The sequence below is a fragment of the Psammomys obesus genome, unplaced genomic scaffold, assembly GCF_907164565.1.
Source record: "Psammomys obesus unplaced genomic scaffold, mPsaObe1.curated_primary_1811, whole genome shotgun sequence".
Lineage (NCBI taxonomy): Eukaryota > Metazoa > Chordata > Mammalia > Rodentia > Muridae > Psammomys > Psammomys obesus.
In genome coordinates, this window is record NW_026585587.1 from 5,635,851 (window position 1) to 5,659,101 (window position 23,251).

Genomic DNA, 23,251 nt, shown 5'->3' on the forward strand with positions numbered 1-23,251 from the left:
GAAGGAAGGAAGGAAGGAAGGAAGGAAGGAAGGAAGGAAGGAAGGAAAAGGGAAGGAAAAGGAAGAAGGAAGGGAGGAAGGAAGGATGGATGGAGGGATGGAGGGATGGATGGATGGAGGGATGGAGGGATGGATGAGGCTGGCAAACCCAGGAAGGGAACAACTGTCTGGAGTATGTTCGGCTAGCTGGATAGCTGGGACAGGAATAAGACTGGAGCACACTGAGTCTTCAGAGCATCATTGCTAATCACAAGCTTTTTGTTTTCCGGCCTCAGAGATGAAACCCAGGTCCTCACACACACTCACCAGGGCCTCACCTCTGGCTGTAACCCCATCCTTCCCTGGGAAGGTGGGAGCACTGATGTCAGACTCGTTGCCAACCTGGCTGGGTAAGATTACAGAGGTGGGCTAGCAGGTGTATCGAGCTGTGGCTCTGCCAGCCGGTTACTTTGGTCCGAGGAGGTATGCCCCAGGGGCCCTGACTGGGTCCCTCTCTGTGTAGCAGGCCATCTATCAATCTTGGGTGATAACAACCCCGTGCTGGAAGAGGTGAGCGTGGCCAAAGATGGTTTGGCTGTTAGGGACCCATTCTGCTAGGTGCCCTCCTCTCCAAAGAAAAGCTAAAAATACAATCAACAGTTAACCAACTAAGAGGGTGGGGTGTCTGTGCAGGAGAGAGGTTTTACCTACCAACAGACTCACCTTGGGAGACTGCAGCAGCAGGGATTCAAGGCAGCAGAAGAAGAGAGAGAGAGAAAGAAACAGTCTGAACACAGAAGGCAAAGCACTGGGGATGTAAAATGGGGGTGGAAAGCTCTACCAAAGACACTGCAAGGGCAGGGCTTCAGCGGGGGGGGGCTGGTATTCCCCGTGACCACCATGTGGCCAGCACTCCACCTGTACCACATATTCCTGCCTTTGTCTGCCCAGTACCCACTTCAGCCATGCCCATACCCCTGCTCTCCTCCTGTCTTCATTCCTTCTTCATTACCTCCCCCCAACTCCCAGCTCCTGTTCTCAGAGTGCGTTCTGGATGATTTAGAAGAGGGACAGACAAAGCAGGTGTGCCTGACAAACTAAAGATGCCATGGTGACCTGCCTTGGTCCCAGGCCAGCTCTGTCCAGGCTTTATGGTCTGTCCTTTCTGTGGACTGGACCCACATTGATAAAGCCTGCTGCTTTGGGGAAGACCTTAGGATGGAAAACATTTTGCAGATATCCTGGATCAATTGGTAATGACTGCCTGGAACCTTGTGCTGAGACAAATGTCTTAAATGATTGCCAGTGTCTGGTATGGATGTAGCAACAGAAAGAGCAGTCGGGAGAGCTGTCAGTCAAGTACTGACCAGTGATCAAGACAAGCCGCGGTGACTGTTTCCACTCGTTATAACACAGATGAAGCTTTTGTGCTTGTGACTGTTCTCAGAAGTTTTTATTTGATACTGTGTTTGCTGGTGGCACAACAAAGGTGCCGTGTGAAACCCAACCTATATTTCTATGTGAGTGATGCCAGGGGAACAAGCCTCTACCCAGCTGTTCCTGGGACCAAGTCAGTTGCAGCTGTCCCAAGACGGCTCCCCAAACATGGCTGCTCGGAGCAGTCTAGCCCACCTCATCTGTTGAGGGTGAGTGCAGTTTTTACAAAAGGCGAGAAGGCAATGGCTGCTGAGCCTGGTGGGTGTGTCTGGTAGTCTGGGTAGAGAAAGCAGGGGTCAATTTTCTTCTTGTAGCCTCCAGAAATCATGGTGAAAACTTGGGTGCCAAGACAGTATTCCTGGATATGTCCCAGACAACCAAGAGGCTGAGCAACCCCCAAGGGAGCTGAGAGGGCAAGAAGGAGGGCCTGGGCCGAACACCCTGCCATCTGCACATCCTGCTCCTCCATCAGCCAAGTCAGCAGCCTGGGAGACAGGGAGGCAGGGCATGGACCTCCGTCTACACATCTGTGTTATCTCATGTGGGGTTGACGGGAACACTCTTGAGCTTAAGGCTTTGTTCTAGATCCCTCGATTCTGGAAAATAAAGAAGACCAAAAACAAGTGCAGACGATTTCTGACATGCAGTAGTTCAACTCGTGACCTTTTAAGTTTAAGATGTGTTACTTGGGGTCCTGAGCTCATTTGTGACATGGCAGTCCTGGCATGCCATGGGTTCAATGGCGGTAATCCAAGGGGAGGTCAGCCTCCGGGAAGCTGCCAGAATCCAGTTCAGCCTCAACACAATTATTGAAACCTCGCCTGGCATATTCATCACCATCGTTGCAGACCTGGAAGGCCCCCTGAAGGCCAGGTATTACATCTTGGTCTGCTAATGGGAAGTCTTTGGCTTACTTGGGGCATTCCCTTGAAGGGGGATATGAAGACCCGTCTTTCTTCTCTTTCCTTCCCTCCCCCGACCCCAGGCATAAAGTGAGTGAGTGGCTTCTGTCCTGCCCGAAGTGCTGTCTGATCGAAACTCAGAGCCACAAGGCCAACCAACCCTGGACTGAATCCCCTAAAACTCTGGGTAATGAAACTTTTTTTTTCTTGATGAGTTGATTTATCCTGGGCGTTCGTTACAGTAACACAGAGCTGACTAACACTCTTCCTAAGGCCCAGCAATGACCCCGGTCTAATGAGCAGACAAGCCCAGGGTATGAAGATGGCATAGCTTCCCAGGCCTTCTAGAGGAGCCGTACCTTCCAGGCTCTAGCCGGGAATGGGATCTGGGGCCTGCAGACCTCCCGCGCGTCCCTGGGGAAGTGGCCTAGTGTCCCCTTGGAAGTCTCTACACTACCTTTGGGACTCCCCGTGGCTGGTGGCACGCATGGCGGTACCTCTCTCCTAGCAGCGATGCTCTGACCCTCCTCAACAGTGTGAGTGAGCCCGGGTACAGGAGGTCATCAGATGTGGCTTGAGGGAGCTGGCAGCTCCCCGCAGCAGACAGGGGTACCCCACTGCCGCCTGGCGTTCCTCCTGCCCTGGCTTGCTGCCATCTGCTGGGTTGGCTCTACCTATGGGGCGTCCTGACAGTCCACCCCACTGACTTCCTCTCTGAATTCCGGGAAGACTTGCCGTCAGTTCTGACGTCCTGGCCACCCACTCTGAGTCCCACCAGGCTGACATCTGAGCCTTCTCTGGTGTGTGGTGGTCCTAGCGCTGTGTGTGTCTGAGCTTCTGCATCCTCCAAGGAGCACCAGCTGAGGCTAATTACGTTCTGGATCGCTCTAGACTATTCTAGATCATTCTATGGCCTCTGTGTCTTGGCTTTTCCTCCTGCCTCTAGGGTCCTCACCTGGTACGGCTTGCGTCTTTACTGGCAATTCAACCTGGGACCCCAGTGAGGAGTAGCAGCTGGGGGGGGGCGGATACAAAGAACAAAATGATGGAGGAGATGTGGCCCCAGCCACTGAGCCCCTCCACCCAAGGAGGTAGGAACAGGAATGAGGGTACAGGGAAGCAGCTGTTCAAGACAGGTGATGTCTTATTTAAGACTCTGCCAGGTTATTTTTAAAATCATCATTTGTCTTTGGTGAATTTGATTCTGTAACTTTATATACTTCCACAAAACACTTTTGTGCCCAAACTGATTTTTGCATTAGTGACGGTGACTCATTAATGCCTTCAATGATAGTCAGGACTAACCGGTAAGGCTTTGGCACCAACCAACCAAAGAGTGTAGTTGAACCCCGTGAAGAGGTTACACAGCTTCCTGTGGGTGAAGACAGTGTGTGACCTTGCTCTTCCCCTAGAAGAAACTGTGATGGAGACACAGAACCATGGGCCAGGAGACTGACCTCATTCTGAATATACCAGCTTCCCAGTTTCAGTGGGATGGCTGCTTCCTTGACAAATGCAGTGAGTGGTGCCTTGGCTGGAGAGGGACCCTCTCTTGGAGACCCACCCTGCATGGTAGAGAGAGGGCTCTGGACCAGGTGGGCATGGCACCAGGACAGAGGAACAAGCGTGGCCTTGCAAACTGTGTCCAAGGATGCGGGTGTCTTTGGGGTGAGAGGTCCTGGCCCATGTGAAGGCCTCCTGTTCTTCCCAGGCTGCCTCCACAGCTCTGGTACTGCAGCCAGGCCCCACCCCGCTCCGCCCTCAGAGCACACCGGCAGTTACTCACTGGCGAGGATGACCATGTCCATGCCCCAGAAGATGCTCATGATCCAGCCCACCATAACTATGGCTGTCAGCACCTGGATGAGGGCCGCGGCGATATTCAGCCAGAAGACGCAGCACACGTGCCTGTCTGGGAGGTCAGTGCGTGCCCCGCACAGCACAGTGAAGGCCGAGACGAACGTACCTGGGAGAGGCCAGAGGGGACAGCTTCAGAGGAGGCTTCGAAAGCCAGCGCACCCCCACTGCTCAGCCTCCTGTGCAGAGAGAGCAGCTGGGAGACCCTGCTTCCTGTCCTCTGGGCAGCACTCCTGCCACAGCTTCTCTCCACAGCTTCTCTCCAATATGAAGAGATTAGGGTACCACCTGGGGGAGGCAATATCCTCCACCAAGCCTATAGCTCCTGGAGAGCAGGAGTCATGGGCGGACCTAGAAGCCAGCCTCAGAGGTGGAATTCCAGAGAGCTCATAGCCAGGAAGTAATCTCAGGCCGTGTGCTGACTGCTAGGGGACAGGATCTTGGTGCTGGGCTGGGCTGGGCTGCAGCCAGGACAGTCTCAGAGCACCCCTGGTGTTCCGGCAATCACTCCAACCCGCAGGGGAGGAGCATCGGAGGAAGAGCCATCTGAGGGGTGCTCCCTCCCTTTCCCTTTTCCCAGCCCCTCCTCCCCTCCCCTCCCCCTTCCCACCTCTGCCTTAGTGTATTGGAGATACTGCTAGGTCTAATGAGTTTCACTTGACTATAGCTCTTCTCCAGTGTGAGCTCTGAGCCCCACGAGGAGGACTCTGCCAGGTTGACTGTCTCCTGGGGGCTCTCATAACAATTACCACAAACTTAGTGGCTTCCACAACACAAATACATCCTTTCCCTGCTTTGGAGATCAGGCAGGTCTGAATGGGGCTTTCAGGCTAGCATAGGGAGACCATTCCCTGTTGCCCCAGCTTCTGAACTTGCCTGTGGTCTTGGCTCATGCCCCCTTGCTCCATGGCAAGAGTTGGCAGCATAGCACTTGATCCTTGAGCCGCTCTGTCTTCCCATCCCTGAGCCCTGGTCCTCCCGTCTGCCTTATGTGAGGACACGCTTAGATGATCTCATCTCGGAAGATGCCCTGCTTCATGGTGTCTCATTGTTCCTTTCGCCATGTGAGTTCGCATAGTCACGGGTGCAGGGATTGGGACATGAGCACCTTTGGGGGCAGGCATTCAGTCTTCCACTCTAGCTTATGCAGAGACTCAGGGACCCAATCACAAGCTGACCCCACACTGGCTCCAGAGGCCAATGACCTGGCAAAAGCACGATCTAAACTGAGTCTTTTGGGAAGTTGGCCCGTGGCCTGGCGTCCATTCTCAGGACCCCAATTCTCTCTGCTCCTGCCCTCGAGGACACTGAGATTGCCCGGTCACTTCCCACTGAACTCAGTCTCCAGCCCAGCTTCCCAGCTTGCTGGCTCCCACTCGCTTCAGGACACAGGCTTTACTCTGGCTGGTCCTAAGAGTCCAGCTGCTGATCCCTCCCCTCCCCATGCTCCTCCTCATCTGAACTGCTGCCCCCAATGAAGGCCCCACCCATCACCTCATCTCCTTTACTTTCAGATCACCAATAGGCACACGGTACCTCCCACACAGCAGGTGGTCTGGGATGGCCAAGAAGCAACCTTCGCTGAGCATCTTCAGACCCTATACCACCACCTGCAGCATTTGTTACAGGCACAGCGCCCCGGCTCCCCAACACTCCTGATACCTGCACTGACGAACAGACTCCCCTACCGCATCCTAAGGGATCCTGACAACCAGGAAGTCTGCCTCAAACCCACCGAGGCAGGCCTCTAGGACAGAGCACGGGAGCCGTAAAACCCAGCTCTTGTCTTCACAGGGAGGACAGTCTAGCAAGAGCACACAGCAGGGGCTGGTGGCTCTAGGGTCACTGGAAGGAGAATGCGACCTCGGAGAGGTGGCAGGGACACGGGGGACATAAGTCCAAGGCACCAGCCTTCCCTGCTGCTGGAGTGTCATGTGTGGGGAAGAGGAGATGAACACGAGCTGATGGCATTACACAAGAGAACCCTGCAGACGTGAAAAGGCGGTGGGAGAGGAACCCGAATGCGTGGGGGGGAATATTAAGTGAAAATAACACGGGTGCCATCCCTGCAGAGCCGAAGTGCGCCGAGCACGAGAAATCCTCTCTACTCACGCTGCTTTTCTTTACATTTATTTATTGACTTATTAGAGCGAGACACGCGTGCCATCGCGTGTGTATAGCGATCAGAGGACAACGGGCAAGAATTGATTCTCTCCTTCTACCACGTGACATCCAGGGATCAAACTCAGGACGGGCAGCCTTCACGACGGGTACCTCCACAAACACACAGACTTGAGAGCATGTATGTGAGCACATGCAACTCCTCAACACACAGGGAATGGGGAAGGCGTGTTTGCTGAGCAGTCTCATGTAGCCAGGCTGCCCCTCCTGCCACTACCTCCCGAGTGCTGGAATTAGACGTGTGTGCGACTGTGTCTGGATGAAGGCCTCGTCCGTCCCGATATTCGTGTATCCCTGAATCACTCTGCCTGGGCTTTAGTTGACGCTCTCCCTCTGTAACTGTGGCCTCCTTTCTCTCTTCCTGCCAAGGAAACCTTCTCTGAAGAGGGGCTTCTCCCCCACAGGGTATGTTACGTAGCCCAGGCTACCAATCTGACGTCTCTGCCTCAATCTCCCAAGTGCTGGGATTCTAGACTTGTCTCATCGTGCCCAGCTCAGAGCTTCGAGTTAGGCATCTGTTCGCCTGCTGTCAGAAGACGGGGCTCACCAGAACCGCCAAGCTGACGGAGCATGGGTCTCTGGGTATGCCTGCCGGGTATTGTCCTGATTGTGTTAGCTGATTCGGGAAGGCTCACTGTGGTGGTGCGTAGGACCATTCCCCGAGCGTAAGGTCCCGGACTGAATAAAACAGAGAAAGAGGACAGAGCACTAGCCAAACTCATTCTGCTTTTTGACAACACATGCAATGCTCTCCTGACACATTGACTTCACTGTGGATTGTGAGCTGAAATAAGTTCTCTCTCCCTTAGGTTGCTTTTGTCAGAGTGTTTCGTCACAGCAACAGGAAAAGAAACGAAACAGAAGCCAAGGCAGTTTGCACATGAGAACTCTTAGATGCAGGCCCTTGAAGATGTGGGTTCTAGAGTCTCAAAGCCAGCCCACTGAAGGCACAAGGGTGACTCTGGAAACTGTTTATTAAGCACAAAACACAGGCTGGGATGTAGTTCAATATCATGCATGAAACCCTAAATTCCAACCTCAGTACCAAAAATAAACAGAAAACAGACGGACCACTCGGTTTGCGAATATGCTCTCTGAGGGCTTCAGAGAATTACAGATACACCAGAAAACTACCCAACCAGACTATGGAAATGGCTCAGTGGGTAGGAGCACTTGCTGTATAAGCAAGAGGACCTGAGTTTGAATCCCCAGCAGCCACTGGTGCCTGCAGTTCCCGAGTTTGGGGTTAGGGGTGACAGGGATGAAGACAAAGAGATCTAAGAAGCTCTCTGGCCAGACAGTCTAAAAACACTGAGCTTCAAGTTCAGTGGGAAACCAAGTTTCAAAAAGTAAGATGAGGGGCTAGAGAGATGGTTCAGTGGTTAAGAGTGCTGTCTGCTCTTCCAAATGGACCTGGGTTCAGTTCCCAGATGACGGCTCACAACTGTCTGTAATGCCAGTTCCAAGGGATCTGACACCTTCACACTAATGCACATAAAATAAAAATTAAATAAATTTAAAGTAAGATGGAGAAGAATAGAGGCTACATATCATTTTCCTCCACCTCCATATGTACAAGCACCTGCACTTATATCTGTGCATACACCCACACCCACACACACACAGAAGAGGAGGAGGAGAGATCCATCCTTAGCAATAACTCAAGTACCCATGGTTCTGGTTCTGGCCTTTTGAACATGATGCAGGGCAAGGCTGCTCTGGGGCCAAGACCCTGGACATGCGGCTTCTGGAGGTGACCACAGAACCAACTGGCACAAAGAAATGATGATAACACACTACCATATAGCACTGAAGTCCGTGCTACACAGCACCTGGCACGTGGGCATGGGTGTGTTCTACCGCGGCTGTGACGGAGATGGCAGGCAGGAGTGGTCCGAAGGAGGTCTTTCCACAGAGTCACAGCACATAAACGCCGGGCCAGTCTGCCACCACAGCCCCTCCGGCTACCATTCCACCTGATGAAGCGCCTGAGCCAGGCAGTGGGAGAAGAAAGAGCCTTCTACTCCCCTCCTCCCACCCGTGGAAGTCCCCGAAGGGCTTGACTGGGGTGGGAAGGGCTTGACTGGGGTGGGACTTTGGGCAGAGTTCCTAGAACTTGCCTTCCATTCTCTCCATCACTCTGATCAGGAATGAGAAGGGATCTCTGCTTATGAGAATAGAGCTGGTGGCTGGAAGAGTCCATTCTTCATATTCTTGTGGGGTTCAGCTTCTCACACGCCTCACATGCGAGCCTTAGAAGGAGATGGGTTTGGGGTGAGAGAGATCTTGCCCTCTCCCAACCCCAGGCACTAGGCTGTAAGTCAGGCCTGACCCCAGATGTGCCCTACAGCTGGCTCTGTAGTCATTAAGTTGTATTAGTGGTAATGAATGACAGCTAAATACTTTCACCACTCAGTGGATCACGGCCATCCATCTTCAGGGCCTGGCTCTGAAAATAAGTTTTGGAGAACAGGAAGAAAATGGCAAGGGAGCCCCAACCCTATTGCGTGGCCATTTGGAAGTTCAAGCCACACGCCAAAAGACAAGCCCTACTCAGAAGGATGGCCTGGTTCAGGGCATAAAGCGGTAAAGAGAGATTGCATTAGCACTGAACTCAACCTTAGGAAGAGCTGATCCTCAAGGGAAGCCCAAGGGAAAGAAAACTACAAGGTCACAAACATGTCTGGATAAAAACCCTAGGGACAGCGTTCAGTGCAGCCCTGAAAGCAAACAGCCTCACTCTCTAGCCACAACCTGTTGGCTTCTCAGCACGGTCACCCTGGAGCATGGTCTGAGAAGAAAGCTATGCCTAAGTAGGGCAGAGAGGGAGAACTGGAGGACCAACTGAGGTTGTCTAGCATAGTCAAGACCCTGGGTCCCAAGGTCAACACCAGCCTAGAGAAGAGCTGTGTCTTCCTGTGGAACTGCACTGAGTCATTTATGCAGAGAGCACTTCACAGCCCCAGCCTGGGTCCGTGGCTTCACACCCTGGCTGGTGAGGAACTTGCAAGACAGTGTCATAGAACGCCAGTGTGTGTGTCAAGAGGAGATCGTGGGTGTGTCTCATATTGTCGTCATCATCCTGATACCCTCAAAGTTCTTCAGAGCAGACTCACCAGTGTGTTTGATACCTACAACCTGGACCGGTGATAGGAAAGGCCTATGGATAGCTTTCTAATTTGCAAAAAAAAAAAAAAAAAAAAAAAAAGCATAGATGTTTTTATAAAGATACCACACCATTCGTGGGGACACCAGCAGCATTCACTGTCACCACTCATCTCAGTGTGTCTACTAGAGCTATCCCTCAGCAGCTCCTCCTGACCTTCCTCCTGAGGATGAGGACTATGAAAATGAGACCAGCCCCCACCTCACCCTTCTCAATGCCTCCACCTTGACTTAAGGTTGATTGTCCCTCTGGAGGCCAAGTCAACTGGAACTGGTCATTAATTTTAATGGCATTGAGCATTGCATCAGCTGCCCTGGGCTTAACAAAATCTCTGTCCTCAACCTCCTTTCCTGTTTCATCTCTGGCCCTGGAAGAGCTGTGGGGAGCTGGGGAGCTGCAGAGCAGAGCCACACACCTGAGGTGTCCCTGAGGGCCTCTCCTGGGATGGTAGGCATGAGCAGAAGTTTACATAAAACGTGGTCCTCTGGCTCTGTGTCTTGCTCCTCACAGATCCTGGACTTCAGTGTCGCAGGATACACTGGGGAGACAGCATGGTGCAGGGACAGGAGGATCAGAACAGTACGAAGGCCCCAAAGCACTCAGCTTTGTTCTCATCCCCATCCAGCCTGTCCTTCGCTGAGGACAGTCAGGTCGGTGAGAGAGTGGGGGATGGATCAGCAGTGACATTTGCTGAAGAGGATGAGGCAGCTTCCATTGCCTACGAATTTATAACCTGGCCAGATGACATTTCCACGGCTGGAGAGGCAGTGAGATTAAAAACAGAGAGGGGCCCTACCCAAGCTGGCAGCTGCCAGGAGCCTTTCTGTGAGCAAGGACATGAAGGATGCTGGTGACGTCCAGAGGCAGCTCTCCCGGGACACTATAGATGTCAAAAATGGAGCCTAAGTCTGCCTTTTCCTTAGTGGTGTCACTGACACCAGGGCTAGACTGATGAGGTTCACTCAGTCACCTGGTTGAGTCACCTGATTATGAAATGCCTGTTACACAGTGTTCAAGCCAACTCACCCTTTGCTTATCAACTCTAGACACAGCAGAGACCCGGGGTCCCTACCACCCGAGTGCACGTGTGTAAGAGCCAGGGTTGTCAAACACCAAGGGGAGTTCAAGGTGAGGCAGGGGTGATCACTAGGAGTGCTATAAGGAGATATCTTGGGTGCCCACACGCCAGGAAGAAAGGACAGAGTGCCATGAAGCCTTTCCTCCGCGGAGGCCTCAGAGGACTGCTGACACACGCTACATGTCATAGAAGAACATCGCAGACTTCAACATCAGACCTGGAAGTTGCATTCCCAGGTGTGAAGCTGCTTCCCATGGATGAATGCTTGTGCCCTTGTGCCTTGCCCTTGTCAGGTTCACACGTTGAGAACTTGAGCTCTGGCATGATCAGCAGGCAGAGGCCTTTAGGGGGTGACTGAGTTTTGCTGAGTTAGTCATATTGGTGCCCATGGTCCTCACAGGGGACAGAGAGGCCCATGTAAGCTCCGGGTGTCTTCTGAGTATCCGCTCTATGAACAAAACCAGGAAGGGGTCCTCATGAGCTAGCCTCACCAGCTTGTTACTCTCTGACTCCCAGCCCCTAGAGCTGTAAGAGGTAAATGGCACTGGCTTACAGCTACCCACGCTGGCACTGCCTTTTCCTGAAAACCACACTCAGGTCATGCCAGCCCCAACATGGATTCAGCTAGTGTTTGTACAGCACCTCTGGGGACCAAGAAAAGGGCAAAACAATGGATGCCATTACAGGAGACCAGCAACCTGGCTACCAGGAGTCTCAAGGGGTAGCAAGAGAGAGTACCCAGAGTGCAATGCTGTCAGGTCTGTTGCTGGAGAGGTGGGGGCAGGGGAGGCAGAGGAGGCAGGATGGCACTTGAGCACAGCGGGACTCTGGCACTGGAATGCCAGGGTCCAGATCCCACAGGTGGGCCGTGAGACATCAGGTTTCCTTGCCTATGTAAGGAAATGTCCAGAGTCTGCCGCACGGACAAGAAGGTAAGGGAATGTGTGACCCGCTCAGAACACAGGCCATGAAAGTGACTGGTGTGGACAGTCCTCCCTCGTAGGCTGGACTGGAGCAGAATCTTGGCAAGTGAGCTTATTAAGTATGAATACGAAAACAAAATTGAAACAGTAGCTAGTGACACTGTCCTCCATTCTACTTTTAAGTTAAATTTTAATTTTTTATATTAATTACAGTTTATTTACTTTGTATCCCAGCTGTAGTCCCCTCCCTCATTCCCCCCCAATCCCACCCTCCCTCCCTCATCTCCTCCCTGCCGCTCTCTAAGCCCACTGATAGGGAAGGTCCTCCTCCCCTTCTATCTCACCCTAACTTATCAGACCTCATCAGGACTGGCTGCAATGTCCTCCTCTGTGGCTTAGGAAGGCTGCTCCTCCCTCTTTGGGGGGATGGGGGAGGTCAAAGCCTCTGAGCCAGCCACTGAGTTCATGTCAGAGACAGTCCCTGTTCCCCTTACTAGGATACCATTTGGATACTGAGCTGCCATGGGCTATGTCTGAGCAGGGGTTCTAGGTTATATCCATACATGGTCCTTGGTTGGAGAATCAGTCTCAGAAAAGACCCCTGTGCCCAGATATATTTGGTCCTTGTGGAGCTCCTGTCCTCTCCAGGTCTTACTGACTCCTCCTTCTTTCATATGATTCCCTGCACTCTGCTCAAGGTTTGGTTATGAGTCTCAGCCTCTGCTTTGATACACTGCTAGGTAGTCTTTCAGAGGCCCTTCTGTATAGCAAAAGACACTGTCGTCAGAACAAAATGACAGCCTACAGGCTGGAAAAGGATCTTCACCAACCCTATATCTGACAGAGCGCTAATATCCAGAATATATAGAGAAGTAAAGAAGTTAAAAAGCAACAAAATCAAGTAATCCAATTAAAAAACAGGGTACGGAGCCAAACAGAGAATTATCTGTAGAGGAAGACAGAATGGCAAAGAAACACTTAAAGAAATGCTCAATGTCCTTAGTCATCAGGGAGATGCAAATGAAAACGACCCTGAGATTTCACCTTACACCCATCAGAATGGCAAAGGTTAAAAACTCAAGTGACAACACATGCTGGAGAGGATGTGGAGAAAGGGGAACCCTCCTCCACTGCTGGTGGGAATGTAAACTTGTACAACCTCTTTGGAAATCAATCTGGCACTTTCTCAGACAATTAGGAATAGCGCTTCCTCAAGATCCAGCTATACCACTCCTAGGCATATATCCAAAGATGCTCAAGTACACAACAAGGACATTTGTTCAACCATTCTCCTTAAAAAAAAAAAAATGTTTGCTTTGCATAACGAGTGCCTGTGTGGGTCTCAGGGGCTGTGCTCACCTGTTGGGGCGTGTGTGTGTCTGGAGGTTGACCTTGAGTGTCTCACTCACCATGCTGTTTTCCTGAGGCAGGGCCTCTCATTGAATCTGGAACTCACCATTTCAGCAGACTGGTTAGCTAGTAGCCCCAGAATCCATCTGTCTTTGCCCAACACTAGGGTTGAAGGTGTGCGAGGCTGCACCTGGCTTGTCTGAGTGTGATGCTGAGAAAACAAACATGGGTCCTCGTGTTTGCACAACAACCATTTTACCCGAGTGCTGTCTTCCCAGCCCTTCGCCCCTTTACAAAGATCGCCTTAGCTGCTAAGTTTGCCGTGTCAGTTCCATGAAGCCTGAGGCTTGCTTTTCTCCATATGCCTAAGTTTTAGACAGCCAGGGAAAGTCTGCTCCTGGCTACACGGAGAGATGGGAAAAGTACTTTAAAGTGAGATTACAAAAATAGTACACATACCGTGTGGGGAGATTATTTAAAACTATTTATGTGTGTGGACAAGGACAGGCACGTTTAAACAAAATGAAAAACTGTCTTTACCATGGCAGAACTGCTGGTGGCTTTTTCTTTTTTCTTCTTTTTTTCAAAAACAGTTAAAAAAAAAATAAAACTTCACAAGCACTTGTTGAGATTCAGCTTACAAAGATGTCCCCCAATGGCATGCGTCTTCCTGGCTACAGAGAAGATGATGGACCAGTCAAGCAAGTGAGGGGACAGAGGGCACATAGACATCTGCCCAGAAAATTACTGAGGCCGTGGAAGTGGTCCAAGGCTGCTGTGAGGACCAGCTGCCAGGCAGGTCCCTGGCCCTGGGGCACCCAAGTCACCAGCCTTGGGCACCCGGTGCCGATATAAGGAAGACCTGGGGTCCTGAAGGTTCCATTCAATGGAAGGAGGTGACCCAGATGAGCTGGCTCCTCAGCCTCCCGAAGTACAGGGAGTGGCTCAGGCTCAGGTGTCCCTTGTCTGACTGATGACTCCCCACAGACCTGTCACTCTCCTTCCAGGAACAATGCCCTGTGGGGTAGCCCAATGCCAAGGGTAGTTTCCTGCCAGGGCTTAGGGGAAAGGCTAAGGAGTGGCTTTTTCCACACCAGGATGGTATTGCTGCTCACAGCCATGCCACAGGGAAGGGTCCCCCCACCGGGACCCTTATTTTGAGCATAATCAACTGAGATGGGCTTAATTTTAGTGAATTGCTGGGAGAGCCAGAAAGGCCGAGTGGTGTGGTAGGGGGGAGTTTTATTAATGACTTCAGCATTCACTAGCTGTGTGAGCCCAGGCAAGCCCCTGTATCTGCAGGCCTCACTCTACCAAATCTTACAGGGCCAGTTTCCTTGCTGGAAAGATGTGGGGTAGAATGATACCCAGGCAGATAGAGCAAGGAACTTAATAGAAAAGTGCCTGAGCAAGTTAAGGGCTTAGTAATGCATTGTTGTTGTTTGTTTGTTTGTTTGTTTTGTAATTGTTAATAGTCATTCAGGGTTGGTTCGATTTCTTGGTCTAATAATTCATTATAAGCCCAGTGTTTTCCATCTCTGTTCCGCAATAGGAGCTTTTCACAGGGCCAGCGTCCCTCATGGTGAGGGACAGTTCCAGGTCTCACACCCAGATACCACACGTCCCGAGAAGAAGGAGCATTTCTGTGCTAGAGGGTTACCCAGACCTCACACCCACGCTGAACCAACCATTAGCGTGAGCAGAATGCGGTTGTTGAGCAATGAAGCCTGTCCTCCGAGCCAGACGTGGCTCGGCTTTACCCACCATGCCCTGGCTGCAGAGAGGAAGCATGGGTCCCTGAGAGAAACCTAAACATCTTGGGATGCAGAACGGGGCTTATGTGATGCTGTGTATCAGTGAAGCTCCTGATCAGAGAGGAAGCCTGTTAGACACGCAAGCAGAGAAGCCATTCATGGTTTGTTTTCTTTGGCTTCCCCCCCTCCAAGTGAGGTGTTGTTAAAACATGGCCCCAGATTCGCTGACACTTTATCAACAACAGTCAGTGCTGGTTAGTAAGGTTATCAGCTATGAACATGGATGCCCCTCTTAGAGCTGCCCTGTGGCTGCCACCGATGGAAGGAGATGGAAAAGATGGGCTGTTTTCCCGGTGCCCTTTACCACCCTGCTGCCCGGCTGTGAAGATGCCACACGAGCCCACGTGAGATACGCTCGGGGAAGTCTTGTGACAACCCAAGTCAGTATCCGCCAGCAGATCTGGATGAGAAGATGCCTCATGATGATTCCACCAAGTCACCCTGCGACAGGGACCCAATGTCCCCATGCCCTCCTGTCCAAACTTCTGACACCCGGAATTTGGTGAAAATGTTCACACCGTGGGAGTTAGAGGTGGTTTAGCGGGGCAGCAATGGATAGCTCTATGGCGTGTCTCCCGGCAGATGTCGGCAGTAATGAAGGAAGAGAGCAGGAAGTGGGTCAGGTCATGTGGCTGTCCAGCAGCTGTGCGGCATCTGACTGGAGTCCTGGAGGTCCTCTGTGCTCTGCATTTGTACCCAGATATGGTTCTTCCCAGCTCCCTCCTAGAGCCAGGCCCGGAGGAAAGACACAGCCTTACTTCCCACTGGCTTTGTCCCGGCTTCTTCAGGAGACCCTCAGTGCTCCCCTGGCTGGCAGTTCCTGTTGCCTTCCCAGAACTCCACATTATTTGTTTCACCCCAGGCAGCTTATCTAACGCCTACCCATCTCCAAGAGGCAGCAAGGCCCACCCCCTCCCCCAGAGGAGGACCGTAAATTTTTGTTGAAACCACCGTGTCCTTAGAACCCAGCCTAGCACAGAACAGCATTCCCCTGTCTGCAGTTGGTGGCCGCAGTTGTGATGATATGTGTGTTACAGATTAAAGCAGGAGGAGCAAGGAGTGAGAAGCTTATCTTGGTTCATGGCTTCAGAGGTCCAAGCCCACAGTTGTCTGGCCTCCTTGCTGTGGGCTCATGATAAGGCAGAGCATCACGGCAGGGCAGAACAGGGGAGCAGGCAGCTCCTCTCAGGGCATCCGGGAAGCTGGTGGGCAGAGACAAAGGTCCCTTCCAGGGAATACCCCCATTGAGCTACCTCCTCCAGTCAGCCCCGGCCCCAGGTTTCTACCACCTTCTGTTGTCGTAGAACACCGTTCTGCCATCTTGAAAACAGAGTGGTTGTGATTACCCACAGAGATTTTCCCAGAACTGAGCCTGGCACCACTCCCCACAGGGACAGGGCTGGCCTCAGACCCTCGCCCCAGATTCCAGCCACTCCCTCCTGCCCCTCCCCCAGCCGCACTGGGGCTTGGGAGGGCACTGGAGCAATCAGAAGGCAGAGGCACCTGAAGGAATAACTCCATCCATGCAGCTCGCAGGAGGCTGTCATCCAGGCTGGAGGGACTTCCCGGTGTTACAACTGTTCTGAAGGCCACCTGCATTCTTGCAAGCAACACCTCACCCATGTCCCTCTATGGAAGCCTGATAAACATACTGCTTTACAAATCGGACTTGGATGGAATTATTTCTTTGGCCTGACATCAGTGAACTATCTAGGGCAAGTAGATATTTGTTCATACATCTTTAGGAAAAGTCATACAAAAGCCACAGAATGAGGAATCCACAGATGAAATCAAGTCCTCCAAATCCAGTAAAGCCTATCAGCAACCAAGCCTCCCCTGCCTCAGCCTCCCATGCCTGAACCTTCCGGGACATCTTAAGTTGAGTCAGTGACAGCTAGCCAGTACCTACCTCCATCAGTGAGCTGGTGTCTCATGCTGTCTTTTTTCAACCTGTTACCAAGTCGTTTCATGAGTCATTTGACAGGGGACGGTATGAGATTAGGACTAGAACCTTTCCTTTCAAAGAACTGGCAGGCGTGGCGTATGCTTCGGGTGCAGACCCTAGAGCAAAGCACTGTGTGGGCCAGAGGGAACACACCAGCCAAACGATACTACCTGGGGTGTGCAGAAGACACAAGGGCGTGTCCATTGGCATAGGAGACCCAGGTCTGGGGCCAACAGGATGTTCAGCATCTTGCTTATCCCGCAAGCAAGATGACCTGCTGACCTGAGTTCCCGATCCATTCCAGAACCCATGGAAGGGTGGAAGAGAGAACTGACTGCACAAAATCGTTCTCTGGCTTCAGCTCAAGTGCTGTGACAGGCACCACACACACACACACACACACACACACACACACACACACACACATACACACACAGCTCAGTGGTGCAGGCCTGTAATCCTAGTTATCTGAAAGGCTAAGGTAAGGGTATGGCACATTCAAAGTCAGCCTGAGCTACAATGTGAGTTCAAGGCCAGCCTGGGTAGCTTAGCGAGACACTGTCTCAAAATGAAAAATTAATAATTGCCTGGCGATGTAGCCCTGTTGAGTGGTTTGCCTCGTGTGCACAGGCCCTAGGCTCAATCCACAGCCAGTAGGGTCAATAAGGGACAGGGACCTGACACAGCGGTAGCCCTACTTCTTGTCATTGTGTATACCTTTAGTTCGCTAAGGTTCTCTTTCAAAATGCAACTTTATTTTCAGTTAAGTCCCTCCTTTATTTCATTGCTTAAGAGAGAGAGCTCAAAAGAGAAGAAACTGATGCTAGAGAGACTGCTGAGCAAGATCCAGAAGGTCAGGGTGCGTGGCCTTGAGGACCAGCCCTGTGCACACCACCTGCCCGGAAGCACAGCAGCAGTCAGGGCTGCAGACTCTTCCCATGGTGCTCGCTTTCTGTGGGATGCCCCTCCCCAGAGAGGCTCTGGACAGGCAGAGGGAAGGCCGGCTTCACTACCCTATCCAGTTAGCACCTGCAAGCATGAGCAGCAGAAGGAGATCTGCTGTGGCTCCAAAGGCGGGGCTCCTGGGCAGCCGTGTCTAGCCCCATGCCACACTCACCTGAGCAAAGCCGACTCCTCTGCCACTCTGAGGCTGGGCAGAAGGGGTCCCCAGCACACATCAGAAAGAGCTGCCTTTTTGAAAGTGGACTAAATTGCTAGGAGAGCATTTGAGGCTATTGTTTATAAAGATAACTTGAGAAAGGGACTTGGTAAGAGAGCGCCCAGTGAGCATGCTCAAAGTCCTGGGTTCCAGCAAAAAGAAGAAAGACATTTGGAGCACATGAGAGCAAGATGCTGAGGCATTCTGGGAAGCTGGCAAACAGTCATGACCTCGCTGTCCTCCACTGCCCAAGGCCCAGCTCTGGTCCCTTCATTCCCTGGGACCAGTGTCCCACAGCACTCCTTGTCAGCTGAGCGGCATAGCCTCAACTCAGAACAACAAACTGAAGTTGCTTTTCAGAAAAAGCCCAAACCACCGGTGCTATGCAAGAGGTAACCTCTGCTGGGCAAAACTGGAGGACAAAGTATGACTGGAAGTTTTATGCCCACTCCCTGCCACCAATGCTCTCCTCTGCGTAGCCTGTCCACTCAGTTAGTGGCATTTCCTCCACAGGTGATCCTACCTCTATAAACCACGGGTCACATCAGGACACCCAGAAAAGGGCTGAAACCTCCAAATGCCATGGCTGCTCCTACCACAGATGGAGCTGCCTACTGGCCTCCTGACCTTTGTGGCTGTTCTTACTCCACCGGTGACAAACTGCCCTGGGGTTCCAGAGGCACGCTCAGTTCCCCCCCCGGAAGCTAAAGAAGGTTTTCATAAAGACTGTCAACCAGGCTTGATGGCGTACATCTTTAATTCCAGCACTCAGGAGGCAGAAGCAGCCAGATCTCTTGTGAATTGGAAGCCAGTCTGATTTACATAGTGAGTTTCAGGACAGCCAGGACTATGTATAGAGATCCTGTTTTAAAACACAAGAGAGAAAAAGAAAAGAAAAGGAAAGGAAAGAAAAGAGAGAGAAAGAAAGGAAAGAAAGAAAAAGAGAGAGAGAAAGAAAGAAAGAAAGAGAGAGAGAGAGAAAGAAGAGAGAAAGAAAGAGAGAAAGAGAAAGAAAGAAAGAAAGAAAGAAAGAAAGAAAGAAAGAAAGAAAGAAAGAAAGAAAAAAGATTGTCAAGCCATAAGCAATTCTTGTTGTGTGCCTGTGTGTATGTGTATGTACCTGTGTGTGTATGCATGTGTTGTGTGTGTTAACTTTGGTAGCGTGGAGCTGAGAGCTGGTTCAGAACTGGCTGAGACAATTCTTGTTCACAAGCCTCCTGGGGCTTCATCCTCAGACTTCCCTGTGGCCTGGAGCCCTGATTCTGATGCCTGGTTTTCTTTCTGGCCTCCTATTTACAGAGGTCACTTTAGCTGGCCACAGTGAGGACAGCCCCTGGCTGAAAATCAGTCCCAGGAGGTGATGCTCCATCCCCTGCCTGGGATGCAAGGATGATCTGCTTGGTTTTGAGCCTGCCATTTTTTTTTTCCTGAAGATAAGAACACCACCCTGTACCTCTTCATGAGATTATAAGCAACAGCACGGGCACTGGGCACCTTGACGAGCAGGTGGCATCTAGGAAGCATGGAGCTTCTGCTGCCTAAGAAACAGAGCTCATCCTACTTCCCTTTACAGTCCAGACAGTAGGGCAACACATTTCCTCAGGAGCAGGAAACAGCTCCGGAGCATCGTCAACAAGGCGCGAGGAGCTGCATCTACCCCCAGCTGCAGCCGCTGGCTTCTGCCATCCTCCTCTCAGGTAGCTGCTGCCAAAGGCCGAAGTTGGAGTGGGGGTAGGGGGAGCTGCAGTTCAAGGGCCACACACATGCTGTTTTGGAAGCCGAAAGTGTTCTGGAGGTGGTGGGCGGTGACGGTTACACACGTGTGAATGTACTTAATGCAACAAAGCTGTGCACTTAAAAAAGGAAACGGTTAAGTTAGAGTGGTGAGAGCTCGGTAGGTAAAGAAGCTTTCTGTGTACACCCGAGTGCCTGACTTCAATCTCTGGAGCGAACATAAAGGTGGAAGGAGAAAACTGACCCTGCAAAGTTATCCTCGGATCTACACACTCACACACACACACACACACAACCACAAAAAAAAAAAAAGTTTAAATCATTAAGATGGCAAAATTGATGTTATATCCATCAATTTACCACAAACACCCTGCTAGTTTGGGTCTTGAATACCCTCCAAAGGCCTGTGTGTGGAAGGTTTAGTCCCCTACTCTTTGCTCCTGGGTTGGTGATGGAACCTTTAAAGTCTGGGGCCCCATGTCATTGTAGGCATGCCTTTGAAGGGGACTGGGGGGCTGCCATCTGCTCTCTCCCTTGTTTTCGACGTCCTAACCAAGAGGTGACTGATTCTGTTCTGCAGCAGGCTCCTGGCACAGTGGTGTGCCCCATACCCAAAGCCATGGGCCAACTGACCACGGGCTGAAATTGTGAACCCTAACGGACCATTCCTCTGTACAAGCCACTTTTATCTAGGACGCTTCTTACAGGGACGGGAGGCTGGCTGACCCGGGCCTTTGGGTGCCCATCAACACTGCTCACTGGAGACTTCAGGGAGAGGTGAACAGGTATAATCTCAATCAAACAAAATCCCTCCTGGGGTAGGAATTCATCTCAGCGCAACCCTTTGCACACAGAGAGCCGGTGCTCACAGAGGCTCCGCCCCTGAGAAGGGTTTGCATAGGCCTGTCAGCCCCACACACCTCTCCATGCCTGGGAGACCAGAATTCCTGCCTCAGCTGTGTACTCCCCTTCCCCCCAACACATGGGCTCCCCTGGCCCCAGCTGTGTCCGTCGGACACACAAACTCCTTCAGCTCCTGGAGTTTCTAGCCAGCAGCTCCATGGATTGCCATCTCCCTTTCTTCTGAGACCTGCAGTTAAGGCAGCCATCAGTCTATCTGCGGAGAAGTCCCTGGAAGAGCAACTGCGTTCCTGCCCACTGAGCCCTCGAAAGTCTCACTGGCCAGAGGGGGAGGCTCTGACGCTGATATTGTCCCCAAGCAGAACTTACTAGGAAGAGGTGACATAAAGAGTCTCCTAGGCCAGGACAGGGAGTTCTCTCTCCAGCAATCTAAACAAGCAGGGAAGAGATGGAGATAGTAAATCCCAGATGGGAGTCAGCCCAGCCAGATGCCAAAGCAAGCCCCAGAGAGAACTGGCTGAGACGTTTCCTATTAGGGCAAGAAGCAGCAGAGGCAGATGAGAGGGCGGAGCATGTAGCCAGCTCCACACCCTTGAACATTTTCAGTCCTAAGGAGCCACTGGGGCTAAAAGTCTGGGGCACAAGAGGCTGAGCATGGCACGCAGTTGCTGTAGGAATGGCTGGTAGTGTTTTGTTTTGTTGACTGGGTTTCTCTCTGTATCCTTGGCTGTCCCGTACTTGCTTTGTAAATCAGGCTCTTGAACTCTCAGAGACCCGCCTGCCTCTGCCTCCCCGAGTGCTGTGATTACAGGCGTGTGCCGCCATGCTCAGCTGTTTTGTTGGGGTTTTTTGTTTTGTTTTGTTTTAAATATTGTTCCTTTCTCTTTTTTTCCCCTCTTGGAAATGGCACTGTGAGGAATCTGGCTCTCTCACGTTTGCCTGGCAGGCACTCTAGAAGCAAGGGCTGGCTGCCAGCCCTCTCACCCTCTCTGTCCAAACTCTTCATGCCTCTCAGCCACCGCGTCCTTCTCTTCACCACCCAGCGACCGGCTGAGAGCTGCCCAGCCTAGAGCCTGGCACGTGCCGCCTGCCTGACCGCCTACTTCATCAGCTCTGGGTGCTCCCATGGTGTCGGGGTGGCTAGCAACCTGACGGAACCTCAGCCAGGTCAATCCACCTTTCTGGAACCCTTAACCTTTGGCTTGAGTCGAAGAGTACTGCGTCCTGCATCTTATCCTACTGACAGAGTGACAAAATAGTATGACAACGCTCTGTGCTGACCCGCCCCATGCAGGCCTTACGTGGTCCTTTGAGGTCAGTATGATTTGCGAGGGAGAGGGGATTAGACAAAGACCAAGGGCTGGCTCCTAGTGCCAGGCTGCCAGGTTTCTGGGGTCGGGCCTCATTGTTTCCTCCTGCCAGGTAGGGTGACCGTGATAGTACCCACTTCAGAGGCCTGGTTTGAGGGGTGACGTAATTACACGGAGCCCCTGGCATCCCATGGCGGGGAGGCCAGACACTTGACCCAGCCTGCAAGTATCACCCGACGCTGGACACTGTCTTGGCGCTGCTCAGGACGGTCACTGGGTGGGAGGGATCATCCATGCCTGCTCTATCTGATTGTCCCCCTGTGCCTTACTCCCACAGTCTGCTTGCTCATGGGCAGAGCTGACTTTCACACCCTCTGGGGGTCAGAGGTCCTGTCACAACTCCTTGGACATTCAGCTGCCCTGGCTCCTCAATAGACTTTAAAGAGCTCTGGGCCAAAAGGTGCTAACCAGTTCCCTGAGAAATCCATCACTCCTGCCTCTGAGCCTCAGGGTCCATGTCTACGAAGTGAGAGGCTTAGGCTGTGTCCTCACAGGTCCCTTCAGCGTCAGAATTTGTGGCCATGGTCCAGTCAGGCTGGATCAGCACCAGGGAGCCCACGACTTTCCTGCTTATGCCTTGGCAGAGTGCTTCAGGGCACTGAGGCCTTTGCTCAGAGCTTAAGATACCTTTTCTGAGATAAAGCAGTCAGACTACCTGGGCCCCAGGAAGACAGCTCAGGGTCTCTGGAAACCCAAGAGGTCTACCTGAACCGCTAAGATGCCAAGGAGCCTACATGAACCATGAGCACCCCCAACCGAGTTCTCAGGGTGAAGCGTAACCAGCTGTCCCCTCCCGTCTTAGGTTTCCTGGTAGCCACCGAAGCGCAGGGGTGGTCGAACCCTTTCAATGCTTTTGCACTTAATGCACATTTATCGAAGATGTTAGAGGAATGAAGTAGATTTGGGAAGAGGTGGCAAACAGACTGAGAAACATTCCAAGAATCTCAAAGAGCTTTGAGATCTTTGCAGGTTCAAATGACTTTCCAGTGGCCTGGACCTGAGATATCCTGTGCTGTGAACTTTGCTTTGTGAAGAAAGGTAGCGAGCCCTGTGGGCTTAGTGAAGGGCACAGTGACAAGTTCCTACTGCCTCTGAAGCTGTCATTATGTCCCTTATCCTGTTCTCCTCTATGTTGTCTGTCTTGCTGCTCTTGTCTGTACACGTCAGCGCACCCGAGGCTGTGCTGGTGTGCAAGAAGCATAGGCTTCCAGGACCTGGAAAGGGGAGGATAGAGACAGGAAATGGCCATAATGAGGTAGCCTGGTACATATAGCCAGGATCCACAACGTGATGCTAAAAAATAATCTCGATTTTCGCTAAGCTCTACCTTGATTCAGGCATCCCTTTTTACTGTTCGAGCAGGCACCAAGTCGGACTTTTACCCAGACGGAAGCTTTGCTGCCCAAAGTCACTTTGCAGCGGTGACCGTATTCTCAAGCCACCTCTCACGCCCTACTTCAGATTGCTCCAGGGGCTGGAGCCTGGGGCAGGTGTC

General features: G+C 52.0%; 1 protein-coding gene across 1 annotated transcript in view; it reads right to left on the reverse strand.

Moving 5' to 3' along the window:
• Window positions 1-1,413: 1,413 nt before the first annotated feature.
• Stum (stum, mechanosensory transduction mediator homolog) overlaps window positions 1,414-23,251 on the reverse strand; it is a 45,156-nt gene continuing 23,318 nt past the window's right edge. The window contains exons 2-3 of the mRNA XM_055609123.1: window positions 4,105-4,284; window positions 1,414-2,012 (exon numbers count right to left, since the gene is read on the reverse strand). Of these exons, the coding sequence (XP_055465098.1) occupies window positions 1,954-2,012; window positions 4,105-4,284 (239 nt within the window). The 3' untranslated portion in view covers window positions 1,414-1,953. The remainder of the gene's footprint in view (window positions 2,013-4,104; window positions 4,285-23,251) is intronic.